This window comes from Carettochelys insculpta, chromosome 4 (assembly GCF_033958435.1).
Source record: "Carettochelys insculpta isolate YL-2023 chromosome 4, ASM3395843v1, whole genome shotgun sequence".
Taxonomy (NCBI): domain Eukaryota; kingdom Metazoa; phylum Chordata; order Testudines; family Carettochelyidae; genus Carettochelys; species Carettochelys insculpta.
In genome coordinates, this window is record NC_134140.1 from 122,267,821 (window position 1) to 122,285,867 (window position 18,047).

Genomic DNA, 18,047 nt, shown 5'->3' on the forward strand with positions numbered 1-18,047 from the left:
TATAATTTTTAGATTGATTGTCTCTTCAATAAAGTTAGGAAAAATTACAGACAAGAAGCAAGACTGGTTGGAGTGAGCCTTTGAACCAATTTCTTCATTATGTTTTTTGCAATTCCCAGTTATTGCTCAACTACTTGTAAACACTTACCCCAGTGAGGCTTCCCAGAACCAGTTTCACCAACTGTTTCACGTAGGAGAAAGAAGGTGCACAATTACTGTTCCTTATGTGAGCACTGCAGGCGTCCAGAACAGTCCGTACAGAGACACGGGCATACATGACATCTTCACACATGCCAAGCAGTATGCTGTTTAGGTGATCCCCAAGCTGAATAGGCTGATTTTGGAGAAGGGGAATAAAAAAAAAAAACCAAATATTTCTATTAACCAAATATGCAAATAGGTTGATTTTGTGAAGCTTCAGATTACTTTCAATACTATTTCATTTTGGTTCTTTCGAAAATTCCACCTGATATCCTGCATCTGAAATCCATCTCTTGGACAAGAGAAGCAGAATAATTTAAAGCTTATGGTTCAGGGGACTGCAATCAGGATCCTGGATCTCTGTGTTGGCTGTGTCACTTATCTGTTTCATCTTGGACTATTCACACAGCCTGCAAAGTGAATATAATAATACTGGCCTATTAAGTATATTAGGGCTAATTTTAAAAACGCAGTCTTGAATAATAACTATATTCATTAGAACTGCTAGCCATAAAGGACTCAGAGCCAGTGTCTGTGGGAACCTGCCGATGAACTTTAACAAGTGTATTGAAAAGGTCTGAATAATCCTTTAGCTAGTCCAGAATTTTATTTCACCTGGATTTGTATTTTCATCTTCTCAAAAGGTGTTAGGACTGGCTCACCAAGTCCCTCTTGATTAGCAATTATATTGGATATGACTTGTATTATTACACAAGATTATCAGATGCTTAAAAATTCTTTCCATAGTCCAGAAAAGTTTTAAGATACTATTAGAAAAGGGGTAGGAGTGAGGCAGCAAAGTGATCGGCTAAACAAGTGAAGCCCTACAATTATGGGCAACACCCATAGGGTTGGGAACCTTAGCCTTGTTTTTTTCCCCAGCCAAACAGGCAATCCTGTCATATTCTATGTAGAATCACACCCCAGGGTATGTGACAGTCAGTGATAACACCACTTCCCAGACACTGTAGGCACTTGGCCTTCAGCACTATGTCTCACTCTGTACCCACGGTGGGTGGTTATCAAAGAAATACATGTCCCATCATGTGCTACTCTTTACTGAGCACATTCAGTTTCATGGTATTTATTTCCATTTATTTTTGAAACTTACTATAAAAATTTGTTCTGCGTCAACCTGATTTAACGTACTGAATTAATACAGGCTTTTACCATATACTGACTAATAGGCACTACTGTCTCTCAATAATTTTTTTTAAGGGCAAAATTTTCTTGAATCACAGAATTCATTCTTGCATGAAAGTTTGTACACAGCAGATAAGCTAAAATAACATTCATCAGCTAGAAAAATCAAGATAAAATAATTTGTAAATTGTACATTTTACATCTGTGTTACAATGGAGAAACTTTCAGGATTAAAGACAAATGAAATTGCGACAACTTAATTTAATTTTTATAAAGGTAGATCAATGAGCTTTGCTGGAATGTTAGCAAGAGTTATATTCGTATCTCTCAATGTTTCCATTGTACCTTTCTGTCTTCAGTGGCTCACAACTTTCTAAAACTTTTCCCTTTTGGGCTGAAATTACCCTTAACTGGTCTCTTTCTCAGGGTGATTACCCCTCCACCGCCCCCAGCTCCTGTCGTTTTCTTCTTCGGATTATAGACTAGAGAGTAAAGGGGAAAGCCCACAACAAAAATATTTTGCAATCTATAGTGATTTTATAAAATCACACACACGCTCACAACAGGACACACACAGCAAAAAGCAGGGACAAAGAAAAACGTAGTCCATAGTAGGGGAGTCGGGGCACATAATAAGCCACAGCCAGGGCTAAGAGGGGTTAAGAACTACTGTACAGCTATGCATGCTCCCTAAGGCACATAATCCATCCTTTCAAGGAGCACAGTTTTCTCTCTTCCATATAAGTCTTGCTTTGCTGGATGGTGCTTATGTAGGAGTGATGTCTCAGTCTCTTCCTCTAAGGAATCTAGTGTCATTACCTGCAGCAGGACTCTTCAAATCCTGACCATCAAACAGATAAAGGATCTGGGACTACGCTCAATACCCAAACTAGAACACAAAAGAGCTGTAGCTATGTATCCTCTTCTCCCAACCTGCAAAGGGTGAACCACAATCTGGCCTTTACCATTAGCTACAGAATGTACAAAATAATGGAAAATATTGCAAGCCTCTCAGGGCAGGGGCTGCCTTTCTATTCTATGTTTGTATAACACCTTACATTCTGGGGTCATGGATCCACGATGGGAATGACGGGAATAGAAATAATAACTGGTCTTTGGTCTCAGGGTTAAGGCACTGGATTTGGATTAAATTTCTTAAGTCTCCCACAAACTTCCAAAATGACACTGCACAAGTCACAGTCTCTCTCTCTGTCTCAGTTTGCCGTAACTAAAATGGGGTTCACAATCGTGAATTATTCTCACACTGTACTGTCTATTTAAATGATTAATTATTCAGAATGGAGAGTCTCTCTTATTATGCAACTCACCTATCATATTGCAGACATGAGCTCTGTTGTGGACTCTCAAGGTGCTATGTTTATGAAAATAACATGGAAAGAAAGCATTTTTTCTAAAAAAAAAGAAAAAAAATCCTAGTAGCTACAAAACAGATTAAGACTATCACAAAGGAGCTGACAATTTGTAAACACTGAAAGCATGTGGTTTGAATGAAGAAGTCATGGACTATCTGTAACCACGCAAAAATCCATTATCACAGCATGACAAGTATCGGGATGAAACTCTCCATAACATGCTTTGTTTTTCCATTTGAACCAAATGCAGGCAACCAGATTACTCTTTGGTTTCGGAAGGAAATATGGTTTTTAAAATTGTAAGTTTTCTGTTTTAGGCTATAAGACCATCAAAGCCACAATGTAGTTACAGCAATGAAGGAAAAGAAGAATTCTTTCTAAATCCCCATGTTCAATTGCTAGGTTTTTTCCTAAAAATTAACTATATGGGCTAAAACTCAGGAGGCAAATTAATTTTATTAGCATCATTCAGAAAGAAAACCCTTTGCATAGACTTTAAATCCTCAGGAAGAAATGTGGTGGTGGGGAGTACTAGGAGACAAAACAGTTAAAAATAAAATTAGGTATGAACGAATGAAAGTTAATAATCGTCTATTTTCCCAAAATCTATTTACGCATGTAACACACATATATATGGATACGACAAGGTTCTTGTCTAGACCTGCACAAAGAAATTCACTCCTAAAATCAGTGCCACACAGAATCATCCTCACTTTAGTAACTGCTTGCCGCCCTTACAGATTGCAGCAGAAGTGGTGTAACTTATGTGGCATGAGGTAGGAATGCCTTCCTGACCACACCTTCTGGATCTAGAGTGTTCTGGAGTGCAGAAGAGCTCAGCAGGCACAATTAAAAATCAAAGGCAAAAGAAGGAAATTTTTGCAGCTTTACTTTCTCTTTCCTGACGCATTGCATCATAAGATCCCAGAAGGGAATTGCTGTTAGTGCCGATAAAAATCGGATGCTGGAAGCTCTACTGCCACTAATGATAAAGACTTCTAGGGAGAGAAAAGGGAATAAAGTTCCTATTTTCCTTTCTGCTCTTAACTTCTTCAGCCTGACTTTTAGCCAGTACTGCAATTTTTCTTGCACAAATCCAACAGCTCTGAGCTTCCAGGTCACCTCTGTGCCAGATCACAAAGGGGAGATAACTTGTCTCAACAGGGAGTGAGGCAGTGGGGAAAGAAGCAACTGCAAAGGATTAACCCTGGTAATCACAGTGGTAGTGGAGCAAAATTATCTACCACTTGCTTTTCTCTCTTCAGTTTTACCAGAGCTGCAGTAAGGGCCCAAGGGTCTTTGTTTTCTGTTCAAATTAATTTTTAACTGAAAAATTCCTGGATGTTACATAAGTATTATGCTTTTTGTCTATCGATTTTCATCAATTTTTGGACCACCCAAGTACATACAAATACTGATTATCCATTATATTAGACAGATGGGTTTATGTGAATAATAAATTACTCCAAGCCTTAAGGGCGAGGCTTCCTGTTCATGTATGCCAATATAGACTGCAACTGCACATCACTGCTTAAATCCTAATCAAAGTAGTAACTTCCCTCCTTGCCTTTCCCCTTATTTCTCAGCCGTAACACTGCATTGACAGTTTTCTGCATTTAATTAATAGACAAACATTTTTAGCAGCTGAGTAAGTTATGTGCTGAGAGCTGTTTTTTCTCCCACTTCTGAGCAGGAGTCAGGCCAAAGGTGCAATATTTGCATAACCCTACCTCATCACTGAATATTCTTTATGGATACTGACGCCTAATTTTTCAGTCTCCTCCAACTATTTCAGCTATTGACTTGCAGTGTAGTTACTGTGGGGGCAAAGGGTGGGGTTATTTTGTTTTGTTTCTTAAGATGAAAGAGCTCTTGAAAAAGATGAGTCAAATGTCAGAGACTGAATTCCCAAACCTGACTGAAGGAGTTCCATATGTGAAATAACCACACTGAACAAGGAGGTTAAGCTCTAACCAGTCTATAACTCTATCTGCAGCTAGTGGCAAATCAACCACCAAGAAATCTACCTGTTATTCTACACTAGAGAGTTTCGTGGACAAAACTCGTGGACTGTCTGTACGCAACAACCTTGTTATCCCCACCCTTGCTCTGGCTTATTTATACCTGGCCCTGCCGATTTCCAAGACCAGCATCTGATGAAGTGAGTCTGTGCTTACGAAAGCTCATGCTCAGAACTTTTCTGTTAGTCTATAAGGTGCCACAGGACCCTTCGTTGCTGTAGACAACATGTGTTTTGTTAACAGAAACTGTCAACAAAAAAACTGTGCTCATGCTCCAATGGCCTTTTGTCAACAATGTGGATCAAAAGATCGACCCGCTTTTATGTATAGATGCAATCTGTTGACAGAAGTTTTGTCAGAACATCTCTTCTGACATAAATTTCTGTGGACAGATGCTTCCTGTGTAGACACAGCCAACCTTCAGAGGTAGTCATGTTAAGAATTCACCCAAACATGCTTACCTTAGGCTCACACAAATCACACTGGGACCAAATGGAGCACAGGGGTCAATAAATCATACATTCTTTTTTAATAGATGAAGGAAATTTCAATATGACAAACAAGAACAACCCATTTTAGGACCCCTTAATGAAACAAATGCAAGCAAAGCTCTATGGATTCTGTGGTAAAACAATCTTTAATTCTATACCAAAACCGTCTACTCTCATTAGGAGTGAATTCAGTGACAACTTCTGCAGTTGCAAGATCACAAAATATACAGCAAATGCATCAAAAATCAGTCTCATCTACAGCAATCAAGACTCTGATAAACTCACCTTTAAGTACGCATAACACAGTACCCATAACGCTAGCCTCAATATTCAAGAGGCATCTCCTTCAGATAATATTTTCTCTCTATCCATACATACTTAGGCCTGATCCTGGGAAGACCAAGAACCTGGAACTCCCACTGACTGCAAAACGACTGTAACAGGAGTTGCATGTGCCCTGTACCTCTTGGGTTCATGCCCCAGTAAGCCTAATACTGCAACTATTACTCATAAGAAAAGGCCCATTCATATTTATGAACTACTCATATGAGTTTGGACTGCAGGAATGAGCCCTAAATTCTGCTCCTTAGGAACACTTCCCCCTCTTACCTTCTAATTATGCAAATTACAATACCCCAAATTATGTAAATACTCCTGCTTTTCCCTTAGTCTCTCCAGCATCTCAGAGCTTTACCTTGCCCTGTTATTCATGTTTTTTTTCTGGAAGTGTGGAGGAGGTTATCAAACAAACTCTGTCTTAAAACAGTGAGATTTTATGAAAGTACTCTTAAAAATACTTACTTGGCTTTGAGGGACTTCATGGTCAGCTCCCCAGTAGAGGGTCATCCCAAGAGAATAAACATGAATCTGTAATACAACACAAACCATCTGTCAACTTAACAAAGGGACAGGGATGGAATTTCATCAGTATATTCTAGAGTATTAAAGTCCCTGCAAATCCCATTATGGGAAAAGACTTGAAAAAAACTACTGTTCCTCTAAGTTCTCCATTTAGTTTTTATCCTTCCTTGAAAATTAAGCCTCAACATACATAGATAAATTACAACACTTGATGGCAATCAATAAATTCTACAGCTACTTCTACAATATATGATAAACTTGAATTTAAGGCAGTTAGCTCAATTTTACAATGTCACTGTCTTCACTGTAAATACCATTAGGTCGATTTTAGGCAACACTAAGGTCGATATTATAACACTGAGAAGCAACTAGACGTAGCTTCAAGTTCAAATTTAGAAGTCTGAATTAAGGCTAGTGTGGAAATGCCATATCTTTAAATCGACCATTAGCCTCCAGAGGTGACCCATATGTATCCTACAATGCTCCACAGTTGTCCACTCTGGCCGCTTCCATCTCTGCTGCTCTCCAGCTGCGCAGGAAGTAGGTCACAGGAAGGCCACAAATCTGAATTCAGCATCAGAAATCTTTGGAAATTTAAAGAGAGTGCCCAGAAGCCAGAATTTCTTTTAGCCCTCACATCAGTAGCCATCACATCACATCGGTAGCCATCTCTTGCAATCATAAGCACTCAGGTTTGTGATCTGAGTTCTTAGGATCTCAAGAGTGTTCCAGCATGGACCCATTAGGAGATTATGGATCTCCTTGCTGTTTGGGGAGAGGAGTCAGTGGCGACCAGACGTTGAGTGTCCAAGTGAAATGTGGACATATATGAAAATATTTCGCATGGAATGGTCGAGAGAGGTTATTTCTGGGATCCTCAGCAATGCCAGGTGAAGGTGAAAGAACTCCGGCAGGCCTATCACAAAGACTGGGAGACCAATGAGTGGTCCAGGTGATCTCCAAAGATATGCCAGTATTATGAACAGCTGAATGAGCTTCTTGAGAGGGACCTGATCAATTTGCCCAGTCTTAAATGGGACTCTTCAGGAGGCCATGTTCTGGAATCTGAGGTGAACTGAGAGGATTTGAGCCTGGTGGAGGGTGGCAGGAGGAAGAGGCTAATGGAGAGGAGGATGGGAGCAACCAGCAAAGGCCCAAGAAAGCTGTTCCTGGCATCCCAGAGCTCTTCACCATCAGCCTGGAGCCAGTACCCTTTACGCCTGTCCCCTTTACGCCAATCCCTGAACCCTTGGGGACCAGCTGTTCTAGTGAGTACTTTTTTCTGAATGTTAAAGTAGGGTTATGGCTAAGTACAAATATAGGTATTCCATGGATCTATGCCCCGCGGAACAGAGTGTTAATATTTCTGGGGATGAAGTGCTTATTTTTTTAGAGATTTCCAGGAAGGCTTCATCCAGGTACTCTTGTATTGTTTGCACAAGGTTTTTGGGCAGGTCTGACTTATTGTGACTTCCACAATAGCACACCTTGCCATGCCAGGCAACCAGACAGTGATCTGCTATCATGGGACCACACAGCTTTTTGGCAAATTTTCCAGTCTTGGGCTCACACAGGATCAGCACCTCTTCTTTTTCACTATCTGTTATTCTTAGGAAGGTGATATCTTCTTTGGCAACCTAAAGAAGCGGGAGAATTTTGATTGGATTTCTTTGCAATGCTCCTTTCCTTTTTACTGTTCCCTGGACTGCATTGCAGCACCATGTGGCTGGCGGGCTCTCCATCTTCCCACTTTACACAGCTGGCAGGCTCTCCATCTTCCCACTTCACACAGCTGGCAGGCTCTCCTTGTCAGCCTTAAGAAGCCTAAAGCAGCCTTACAAAAAGAAAGTTTCACTGATGGTAAAGACAGAGACCCACTCATTCAATGGATAAGTGCTTTGTGTGAATTGTATCTCAGTTTTGACCTTCACTTTCCAGCAGACATCCATAGCTTGGGAGACAGGGTGAAGAAATGCAAAAGGTCCAGGCAAGACCTTTTCCTGCAGCACCTGGAGAGGGCTGAAATAGCAACTGCTGCCAGCAACAGGGAGGCAGCACAGTGATGGCAGACTGCCCTGGAGTTCAGAAGAAAGTATTAGTGCATCTGAGGGACGATATGACAAAGCCCATAACAACTGTGACTGACTAAACCAAGGTTATGCGCTGCATGCTGGAGCTGCAGAGGGACTCCCTGCACACCACTGCAGGTTCCACTCACTGCTGCCCAGAATCCCCAGAATCCAGGTCACCCAAACCCCCACCAGATGTCGCAGTCGCCAAACATGGGGAGGGAGGTCAAGGACAGTCTGCCACTCTACCCGCAAGACTCACTGTAAGTTATTCTACCTCCCTTGAAACCTCTTCTATTCCCGGCCACTTAACCCTCTCCCCCACAAATGCACACATTCTTTTGATGACAACCACTGTGTGATTTATTGGTATCCATGTGTGGTGGGGTGCACAAATCACTGTGGGGATCTGGGTGGGGGTGGAGAGTGCTGATAGCACAGCTGCCCACCTCTACGGCAAGGTCTGAAGAGGATTCACAGCAGAGGGACCCGGGTGAGGTTGGGGGTTGCAAAAGCTGATGGGGCTGATGAGACTCCAGAGGCTGTGCCCAGAATGCCAAACCTGGCTTACTTCATGCTTATGTTCATCTCACTTAAAAAAAGAATAACTTTCCACCCCCCACCCAAAATACAAACATTCACCTTGAGGAAAATAATAAAACCTTCCCTTTATATCCATTCTTCTTCCTGCACCTTATACCCCACCCCACAAATAAAAGTATTCTTTCTGTGAAAGCCATAGTCTGATGTATTGGTTCACATTTGGTGGGGTGCACTAATCCTTTTGGGAAGTGGGGGGGTGGTATTACAAGAGTGAAATACAGCACAATCATGTGGCTGGCAGATCATTCATGAAGCTATCTTTCAAAGCCTCCCTGATTTGCCACTGCCTCTGCATTGGTATTGGAGAATGCCTCTGAAGGCAGCTGAGAAAAAGCCCTGCTCGTGGCATCAGCCTCTGTACTCCAAGCACTCTTGAAAGTCTCCCACCTGGATTCACTAAGGTTATGCAAAATACAGCACACTGCACCACAGTAGGGACATATGTTTCTGAAACGTCCAAAACAGGCCAACAGGCAACTGAACCTCGCTTTTAAATGGCCAAGATGCATTCCAGCACCATTCTGCACTTGCTGAGTCTGAACTTGAAGTAATTCTTGCTGTGGTCCAGGGTCCTTGTGTATTACTTCATGAGGCAACGAAGCAGAGAGCAAGTAGGATCACCCAATATTACTACAGGCATCTCCATGTCACCAATCTTGATTTTCTGGTCTGGGAAAAAAGTCCCATCCAGGAATCTTCTGTACAGACCAAAATTTCTGAAGATGCACGCATGGCAAACCTTCCCCAAACATCCCACTTTGATGTCGGTGAAACGACCTTTGCAGACAAAACTCATGGAGCATTCACACAAAAAAATAAATCACCAGAACGCGGCACTTTTGCCGACCATTTTCTGCCTCTCCCCCACAAGGCAGACCACCTTTCCCAACACAATCTGTGACAAAAAAGACATGCGGATGCTCTAGGTGGCATTCTATCAACAGACAGGGCTTCCTGGTGACTGGGCAACCCTGTCTGCTGTGCTTCCAGTTGACCATTCTGTTGAGAGAGCAGCCAGGCAGTCCAGTCGCTCTCTGTCGACAGAACAGATCAACAGAGTGATCCGCTTTGTGTGTGGCTGCGATCTGCTGACAAAAGTTTTGTCAGAAGATATCTTCCAACAGTAACTTCTGTTGAGAGATTGCTCTAGTGCAGACATAGCTCTAGAGAGATCTACTATCTGCACAGCAAATGCTGTGGGAGACAAAGGAAAGAGCTAATGTTTATTATTAGTCTAACTTTTATGAAACAATATTATGATATAGTGTCAAAGAGTAGTTCCATCTGGAAGTGCCCTCCTGAAGTAGGTTGTGACAAATGTTCTCTCTCAGGAAACTCAAGAACTCCATTTCAGGCTCTCTTGCTCCAATACCACCCTTCTAGGGGAACAATGCAGTTCATAACAAATATCCCCAACATAACATATCTATCATCCTAATGGTCTGCAAAACCCCACAACATATCATCTCATGCGCTCCAGCATCTTCTGCCACATTCTAGGCTCCTAACCAGTTCTCACTGTCCCTTTGCCAAGGATGGCCAACCCAACTCTTTGAACTGGAGTGAGTGTAAGCCTGCTCTTCTCAAGGGTAACTTCCCACAACCTCTCTGCTGGGAAATCATCTTCAATAGGAAAGAATGTCTCCTTCTCCCTGTTGTACTCTAGTCTGGGATATGACATTGGGAAAATTCCTCTGATGCTCTCCAGCCTCCAAAGCTCTCTGGCTCTGGGCTGCATCTCTCCAGCTTAGATGTCAGTAGTCAGCTTTCTTTGCTTCTGCCTGGCATTGGCATTTTGGCTTCAGGATGTCAGCCAGCAAACCTCGTTTTGGTTTTTTCTTGCTGTAAGCTCCACCTACAGCTTCCTTTCAGGACCCTGGATAGTCCTCCTGAAGTTCTCACCTGTCCCTCACCAACCAAGGCAGCTCTCACCTGCCTCTTTCCTGATGAACTCTTCAGGTCCCTCAATCTCAGCTGCATTTACTTCATCTACAGGGGGAATCTACCCTGTGATATATCTACAAATTTACACAATCAGTATAGACATTTCTATTTAAAAGGTTTCTTGAATTGCAAAACCAGTATTAAAGTGCAAAACATACACAAAGCTGTTGCTTCATCCAAATACAGTATTATACCAATAGGCTTGTGACCTGAGGAGTGAGAGTGAAACCAACAGCCTCCATCACGTCACTGCCAAGTACCAGTCATTTATGCAAAGTCGAAACAAGAACAAAAGTTTGAAGTGTTTCACACTTTCTCAAAGGTGTTCTTATGAGCCATTTGAAGCCACCCTAAATATAGAAGTGCAACATGTTTTGTGTTAAACAAAAGCAGAGATAAATATTCAGTGATGTATTTCAGACATATGAACCTACTGGTGTTAACCAAATCACCTACATATTCATGTTGCGTTGATGTCAGCCAAAAACAAGAAATTATGGTGAGAGAATGAGATTTTCTTTGTTCTCTGGGGGTATGTTTACAGAGTAGCTTTATTTCAAAACAAGCTTTTGCCGGAAGAGCTTATTTCAAAATAATGCTACTACACATAAAACATGCATTTCAAAAGAGCATTTGGTTATTTTGAAATACAGTGTCTACACCCATAGAGCCAATTTCAAAACAGAGCTATTGGATGCACTACGGCTTATTTCAAAATAAGCTCTATTCCCTGTCTTAAAAGCACCTATTTCAAAAATAGATAATTCAAAATAGGTGCTATTCCTCACAGAATGAGGTTTACCAATTTCTGCACAAGCCAACTGCTGTGTCTAATTTTTTTCGTAATAGCAGTAGACACTAGGACAGTTATTTTGAAATAATGTCCATTATTTTGAAAAAAAATTATTGTATAGACCCTGGAAAAATTGTTATGGACTTTACCTTCCTATTAGACAGTTAAATCAGGTATCAGGAGCTCAGGGCCTCTCAGTTTAATGAACGTGCTTGTCATTGACTCGTCCATTAACAAGTAAATGAACACCTCCAAATACTGAGCTAATACTTCTCTTATTCAGCTTAATATCAAGACCTTCTATAACAGTGGTGTCCAAAAGGAATTCAAAGATCGCCACATACATATTTGCCACAGCCACGCCCACCGCTCCCCAACTGAATACCCTCCCTCAGAGCCAGACACTCCACCCCCACTACTCTAAAATAAATACCTTCTCCCTTCCCAAGACCCAGGCACTCCCAGCTCCTCCTCTAAATAAATTTTCTCCCCCAGAGCCAGCACCCCGCAGCCCCCTGTTCTAATTTAATACCAGCAGCTCACCAGAGCCACCTCTGAATCTGCCTCCAGGGCTACCACCACACACTTCTCCCACCAAGTTGTGGGGCATGTGCTCAGGGCAGACAGACAGCACTCCCCACATGTGGCCCTCAGGAGAAGCTGCATTTAAAGGCTCCAAGAGCTGCATGTGGCTCAGAGCCTTATTCATCATAACATGGCATCCAATTCGCCACATGTGGCAAGTGGAAAATGTACTGCACACCACAGTTCTAACATATTAGAGAGCATTACCAATTGTTCCATAGACACACTATAGCTGTGCACAAAAAGGAAAGTTTATAGTTGCAATACCATTAAACAAATAAATACATACAGACATAAGTGTAGCCCAGAAAATGGAGAGAAGAAAAAGATATATTTACCAAAACCAAGTGGTATTAGTATAAAACAATGTTTCCCAGCAAAGATTTTATTAGAAAACATTGTAAGGCAGACCCTGTACTGAAACTACTATTTTTAAAATATATTTTTCAAATTAAGTGAACAAAACACATTCTGGTGTGGTGCTCCATTTTATTTTATTTGCATATGTCTAATTGGCAATCAGTTTCTGTGAACTGTTGTCTTTTGAATATAGTATATGTATAAAATGTAAACAAGATAGCAAAAGATACATATATATGAAGCAATCATTTACATATAAAATGATAGTGATGAATAAAATAAATGTGCTTCAGTTTGTTTTAAAAATATAGTTATATTACTTTAATGTTGGCATTTTACATTTCTTCGTATGAATATTGTATACTCTTCTCTAAGTGTTCATTATGGTTTGACAGACTAATGTCATGCCAAATATTTTTTGGGAAAAAATCCCATACCAGAGCTTATTAGATCATCCTGGTTGTGACTTACACTCTGTAATCACAAACACTATAGTAATGAGAATAAGATCAAGAATAAAGCTCAAAATGAGTTCTTATATTAATGTGTGTTATGGATATACTTTGTACTATTTCAGGTAAATAATAGCAGGATAAAAGTTGAAATATGATCTTCAGGAAGAGTTGCAAGTACTCTGCATCTCCAAAAAATTATGACCCTTACTTAAAAGCTTTTTAGTAATCCTGATCTTTGGCTTTTATGATTTACATTAAAATAGTTGGAACAGTTTTCATAGGAAATAAGCAACACTAAATTCATATCCCAAATTTATTATTTGTGGAGAGATGTGCAAATGTGTGTTCCAAATAAGCCTATCATTGTTTAAAACACATCTGTGGTTCAATTTAATAATAGACTTAAATTCATTGTCTAACGAGATTTTGGCTGATATTTATTATTGAATCATTACATCTTTGGTTTTGAAGAAATGACATAATCCAAAGACTAATGCAACCCTGTTATTGTATTTTAAGGGGCCAATAGAAACTAGAGTTTGTTTTGGTAAAATTCTGACGAACAAATTTCAGCACAAGAATGAAAAGTATAACAAAGTCTTCCACTTAAAAATAGCTTGGTAAACTGAGGGAAATACACCAAATGAAGTCAAGCTTAAAGATTGAAAACCAGACAAGATTAGCACGTATACAACAATCTAAAAATGCCAAATGACTAACAGAAACTAACCATGACACTACTCAAACCTTTGCTTAATACAGGTGGAAGGTAAGACAATACTAGACTTATAGGCAAGATGCACAGGAAAGATATTGTGGACTATAGACATTTGAAAGAAACGGTGCACTCCAATCATAAGACATTATTACTGCACCTCAGAGAACACAGCGGGGGAAAATTATCTTTCATTACAATAGAGTTTGACTCCTATCCATTTTAAGCCAAAAGATCGATTTACTTGATTTTGACTAGCTTGTTTTTTTTCCACAGAACCAGCAATTTGCCTCCATGTTATTTTTGTGAGCTTGCTCTGTCAACAATCTCTTGCAATGGATCCAAGTATTACCCCAAAGAAACCTTCTACTTGAGCTAAATCTACACTATGTTCTGTGTCTACACTAGCCCACTCCTTTCGGAGGGGGCATGGTAATGGGGCAGTTCAGAAGATGCTAATGAGGTGCTGATATGAATATGCACCGCCTCATTAGCATAACAGCAACTGTGTATGATTTGAAAGAGCCGCTTTCAGAATGCCGCCACCCGTGTAGATGGGGGCCTTTGAAAGCCCCTTCTGCCTTTTTGGTTTGGTTTTGGTTCTTCATTTTGAAGCAGTGGTGGCTCACTTTTGGTATTTTTTTTCTCTGCAATATGCACATATGCAAAGTTAGCTAGAATTCAACCCAAAATAAGATGTATTCAATTCCAGTAAAAACTTCAATACAACACTAAAACCAAATACCACAAGCTAAAGGGATATAAACCAAGTTAAACCAACTGTATGAGTAATATCTTTATGCAAACTAAGGAATGCATATTTCGACATACAATAATCTTGCAAGGAAATACAAATTCAGGCTCTTGCAGAAGTAAAGGGTCACAACTGTACTATCAGCACCTTTCAGAAAATTACGTTACCAGATACTGTATCATAACAAAATGTGGTTTTTCATAAGCAAGGGCCACAACCTGAGAGAATTAATCAGACAGGCATGCCAGGGGACAAAGGCCATAATTTAGTCATCCACAATGACTAAGCCTTGGTTGTCCTGTGACTCTAAAAGGTGTTTGGTGCTAGAAAGACAGGTGAGCATACCACTTGGTGCTGAAAGCCATTTTGATCCAGTGTTTTTCCTTGGGATGGGGGGGCATTATAGAAAAAGGGTTTCCCACCTTTTGGAGAACTTTATTTGAGCAATGGGAAGCTACCAGGTTTTTTGTTGTTGTTGTTTTTTTCCCTTCAGCCTACTTTGGAACCTGCCTAAGAAGAAACAAAGAACTGGGAAAGGCCGTTGACCCAAATCAGAGAAAAAAAGCAGCTCTGCTTTGAAGATTTGACCTGATATGAGAACAACTCTTTAGGGTAAGAATCTGCATTCCATTCATCTCCTAGGGAAGTTAGAACTAGCTGTGTGTTTTCTCAGAGGTGTGGGGATTGCAAGGGGGCATTGGCCATGTACCCTTGCCCCCATCTCTCCCCCCTGCTCATGCCCTACCCTTTCCCCACCCATGCTCATCCCCATCTCTCTCCCTGTGCTGCTCAGGGGAGAGGCAGGACCGCTGATGAGTGCAGGGGAGGGTGATGCTGCGAGGTACATGTGGCCCCCTTTGCATCTCCCACATGCCACTTACGCATTTTTTTCATTTCATTTTAGCAACTTAAACATAAAAAGCAGGGCACAGATATATGAATAAAAACTCTTGTTTATGATCAAGCCCAGTGTAAATAATTGTTACCTAGGGGAGGACTACCACCTGTGCATATCTCCCTTTCATTGATAAAGAGGGTTTACCTATTGAGCCCTCCCTGTGCAAATCTTTTGCACAGAGACAGATGGATTTATTTGGGGTTTGATCTCTTTGGGGGTTGGTGTCCTGAGTGGTGTGCTCTAGAACTAAACCTGCACAGAGCTGTGGTTAATCAGTGCCTGCACTGCTCTCCTAGGGGTGGGGGTTATAACCCCACCTCTGTGCCTTGTCTGGGGGTGATCTGAGGATCTGGCTCAGGAGGACAAGGTGGTACGGAGCCCCAGAGACCAAGACAGTTGGTGTCAGTGGCACAACCTGCACACTGGGGAACACAAACCCCAATGCTTTAAACTAAGAGAAAGTATGAAAAATATACTCAGGCCAAAGGTGAATATTCTGCAAAGACAGGACAGTTTGAAGTGATTCTGAAATCTTTGTTGTAGGGTGCTACATAAATAAAAGGAAGTTGCTACCAAACCAGTTACAATATAGTTTAATGTAGACTATCATTTTCTGGAAGAGAAGGTAGTGTACCTTTTCAGTATCTGAAAGAGATGACCGTGACTGGCTCTGCAGAACCTCTGGTGCCATGAATGCTCGCAAGTCCTGGTTGGAAACATTTTCATCTGTGAATGACACACTCCCAGATGGAAGCAACAACAAAGACCATGGAGAAATGATGAAGCTCAGGTCAGCAGGATCAGCTATATTTGAAACAAACAAACAAACAAACAAAAACTATTGAAAGGCTGCTTCTACCAAAAAAAAGGACTCCACATTCATCCCTATAAAGTGTTCACCTGACAAAGAGACAGTTGGGAAATGGAAGTGGGTGATATAATAAGACCCTTTCATTTTTAACTTCTATGAAGAAAAAAGCTAAGAGCTTTTATTACCAAAAGTTCATGGGAGACGAAACGTAAAGACCTTTCAGACAATTCATTATTTTACTTTGAAAATATGGATGTTATTTATCTGGAATTCTCGAACAAAATCATGCAACTTCCTTGCTTTTTACATTTTTAAATAAGACTGAGAAACAAAAACAGACTAAATAATGTTAGCAATCAGATGAACAATTTTATTTCAAATACAATGCTCACGGGAAAAGTGAATTGTCAGGTCTTCCTCTCCCATTCACAATCTCCTCCTACTTAACTAAAATATAATCAATATTATTCCCATTTTGTAAATGGGGAAATCTAAGGCACAGAGGTTACATGATAATGACTTTATCCTGAAGGTCACAAGCAGTCTTATTGTTATAGCCTGCACTAGAGCTCCTGACTATTACTCCTATGGTACCTTTCATGGCCTTTGTTTTAATGATGCAGACTGATGATGAACATTGCACCACAGCGATATTTTCTGATTTGTTTACTGTTTATCATTTAAAAACCAAACCCTCCAGTCTCAAAAGGGATTATTTTTCTGACCAGAAGTAGGAGGATAAAGATATGGTGAAGGCTAGAGCAGAATAAGAAAGCAGGTAAAACCAAAATTTATTTTAAAAACATAAATAGTACAATCTCATGCAACAACACATGTTGCGTGTACATCAAAATATATTAGCCAACAGAAATTAATTTTAACTATCCAGCTCACAAAGGCCATGAAGTTTCAAATATCGTATGTTAAGATTTAATTAGTTAACATTTACTTGTAACATTGGAGCCAGAGTCTTCTCTAAGAAGAGGCTCATGTTATAAGGTTGTCATACTTTGCTGTCCAGTCCAATTTTAAATATTGTAAATATACACAAAACTTATTAACACCTTTTTTGAGGTTAACTGTTTGATATTATTAATTCAATCAACCATTTAAGTTAAAATTAAACTACAGTTTAGGTTTCTTGGGACTAGATGCCTGCTCTTTTTTCCTCCTATTTTGCTTGATGACAACTATGGTTATCAATGCCTTTTTCTTTAAACAACCACTAAGTAACATCAAATGGTTGTCATTTCTGTATTAATACTCAGACCCTCAAAGTGATATGGAACCTTCCAAAAGACTAAAGATGGCCTCTTCAGGTTCTCCTTTGGTTTTTAAAATGGAGCTTCCCCACTGGAGTGATTTAACTTGATCAAGACCAACTCCTACAGTAAGGACAGGTCTACACTAGTGGGAAGATTGACCCACTCAGAATTGATCTTCTGGAGTTCTATTTTGTGCATGTAGTAGAGACATGTGAAATCTACCTCTCTGGGGTCACAGTTGACCCCCTGTACTCCTCAAAACACACGAGAAACTCTCCCATCGATCTTCCCCTGTATAGACAGCCAAGTTAGCCAAGCACAGATATGTTGATTTTAGCTACACAGTTCTACAGTCAACTTTCTCAGTCTAATGTAGACATAGCCTCAGCCTGAAGTTAATGGGGGTAGCAGTGGAATGTGCAAAGAAGCAAGTGGCACTAAGAGTCTCCATTCAATCTATGTGAATAAAATTATTGGAGAGAAACAAACACTGATACAACATAGCCTTCAGAGAACATTTTACGAGGAAAAACACTGCATCTGAGTATTTAAAGTCTAAAATCTGATGAAAACAGTGGCCACTGACCTGCAAAGATGCAATCCACAAAAGACACCTTGAACATAAAAATGAGCAAAGAAAAAGAAAAAGAGAAGAGAGGGTAAAAGGATCTAAAGGATTTTAATGATTGCTGTATGAACATCAGA

General features: G+C 40.4%; 1 protein-coding gene across 11 annotated transcripts in view; it reads right to left on the reverse strand.

Moving 5' to 3' along the window:
* Window positions 1-18,047, reverse strand: part of PTPN13 (protein tyrosine phosphatase non-receptor type 13) — a 178,470-nt gene that overhangs the window by 109,399 nt on the left and 51,024 nt on the right. For all 11 annotated transcript variants that reach the window (XM_074993670.1, XM_074993669.1, XM_074993672.1 and 8 more), the window contains 3 exons: window positions 15,901-16,070; window positions 6,031-6,096; window positions 149-334 (listed from right to left, as the gene is read on the reverse strand). In XM_074993670.1, coding sequence (XP_074849771.1) covers window positions 149-334; window positions 6,031-6,096; window positions 15,901-16,070 — 422 coding nt within the window. The remainder of the gene's footprint in view (window positions 1-148; window positions 335-6,030; window positions 6,097-15,900; window positions 16,071-18,047) is intronic.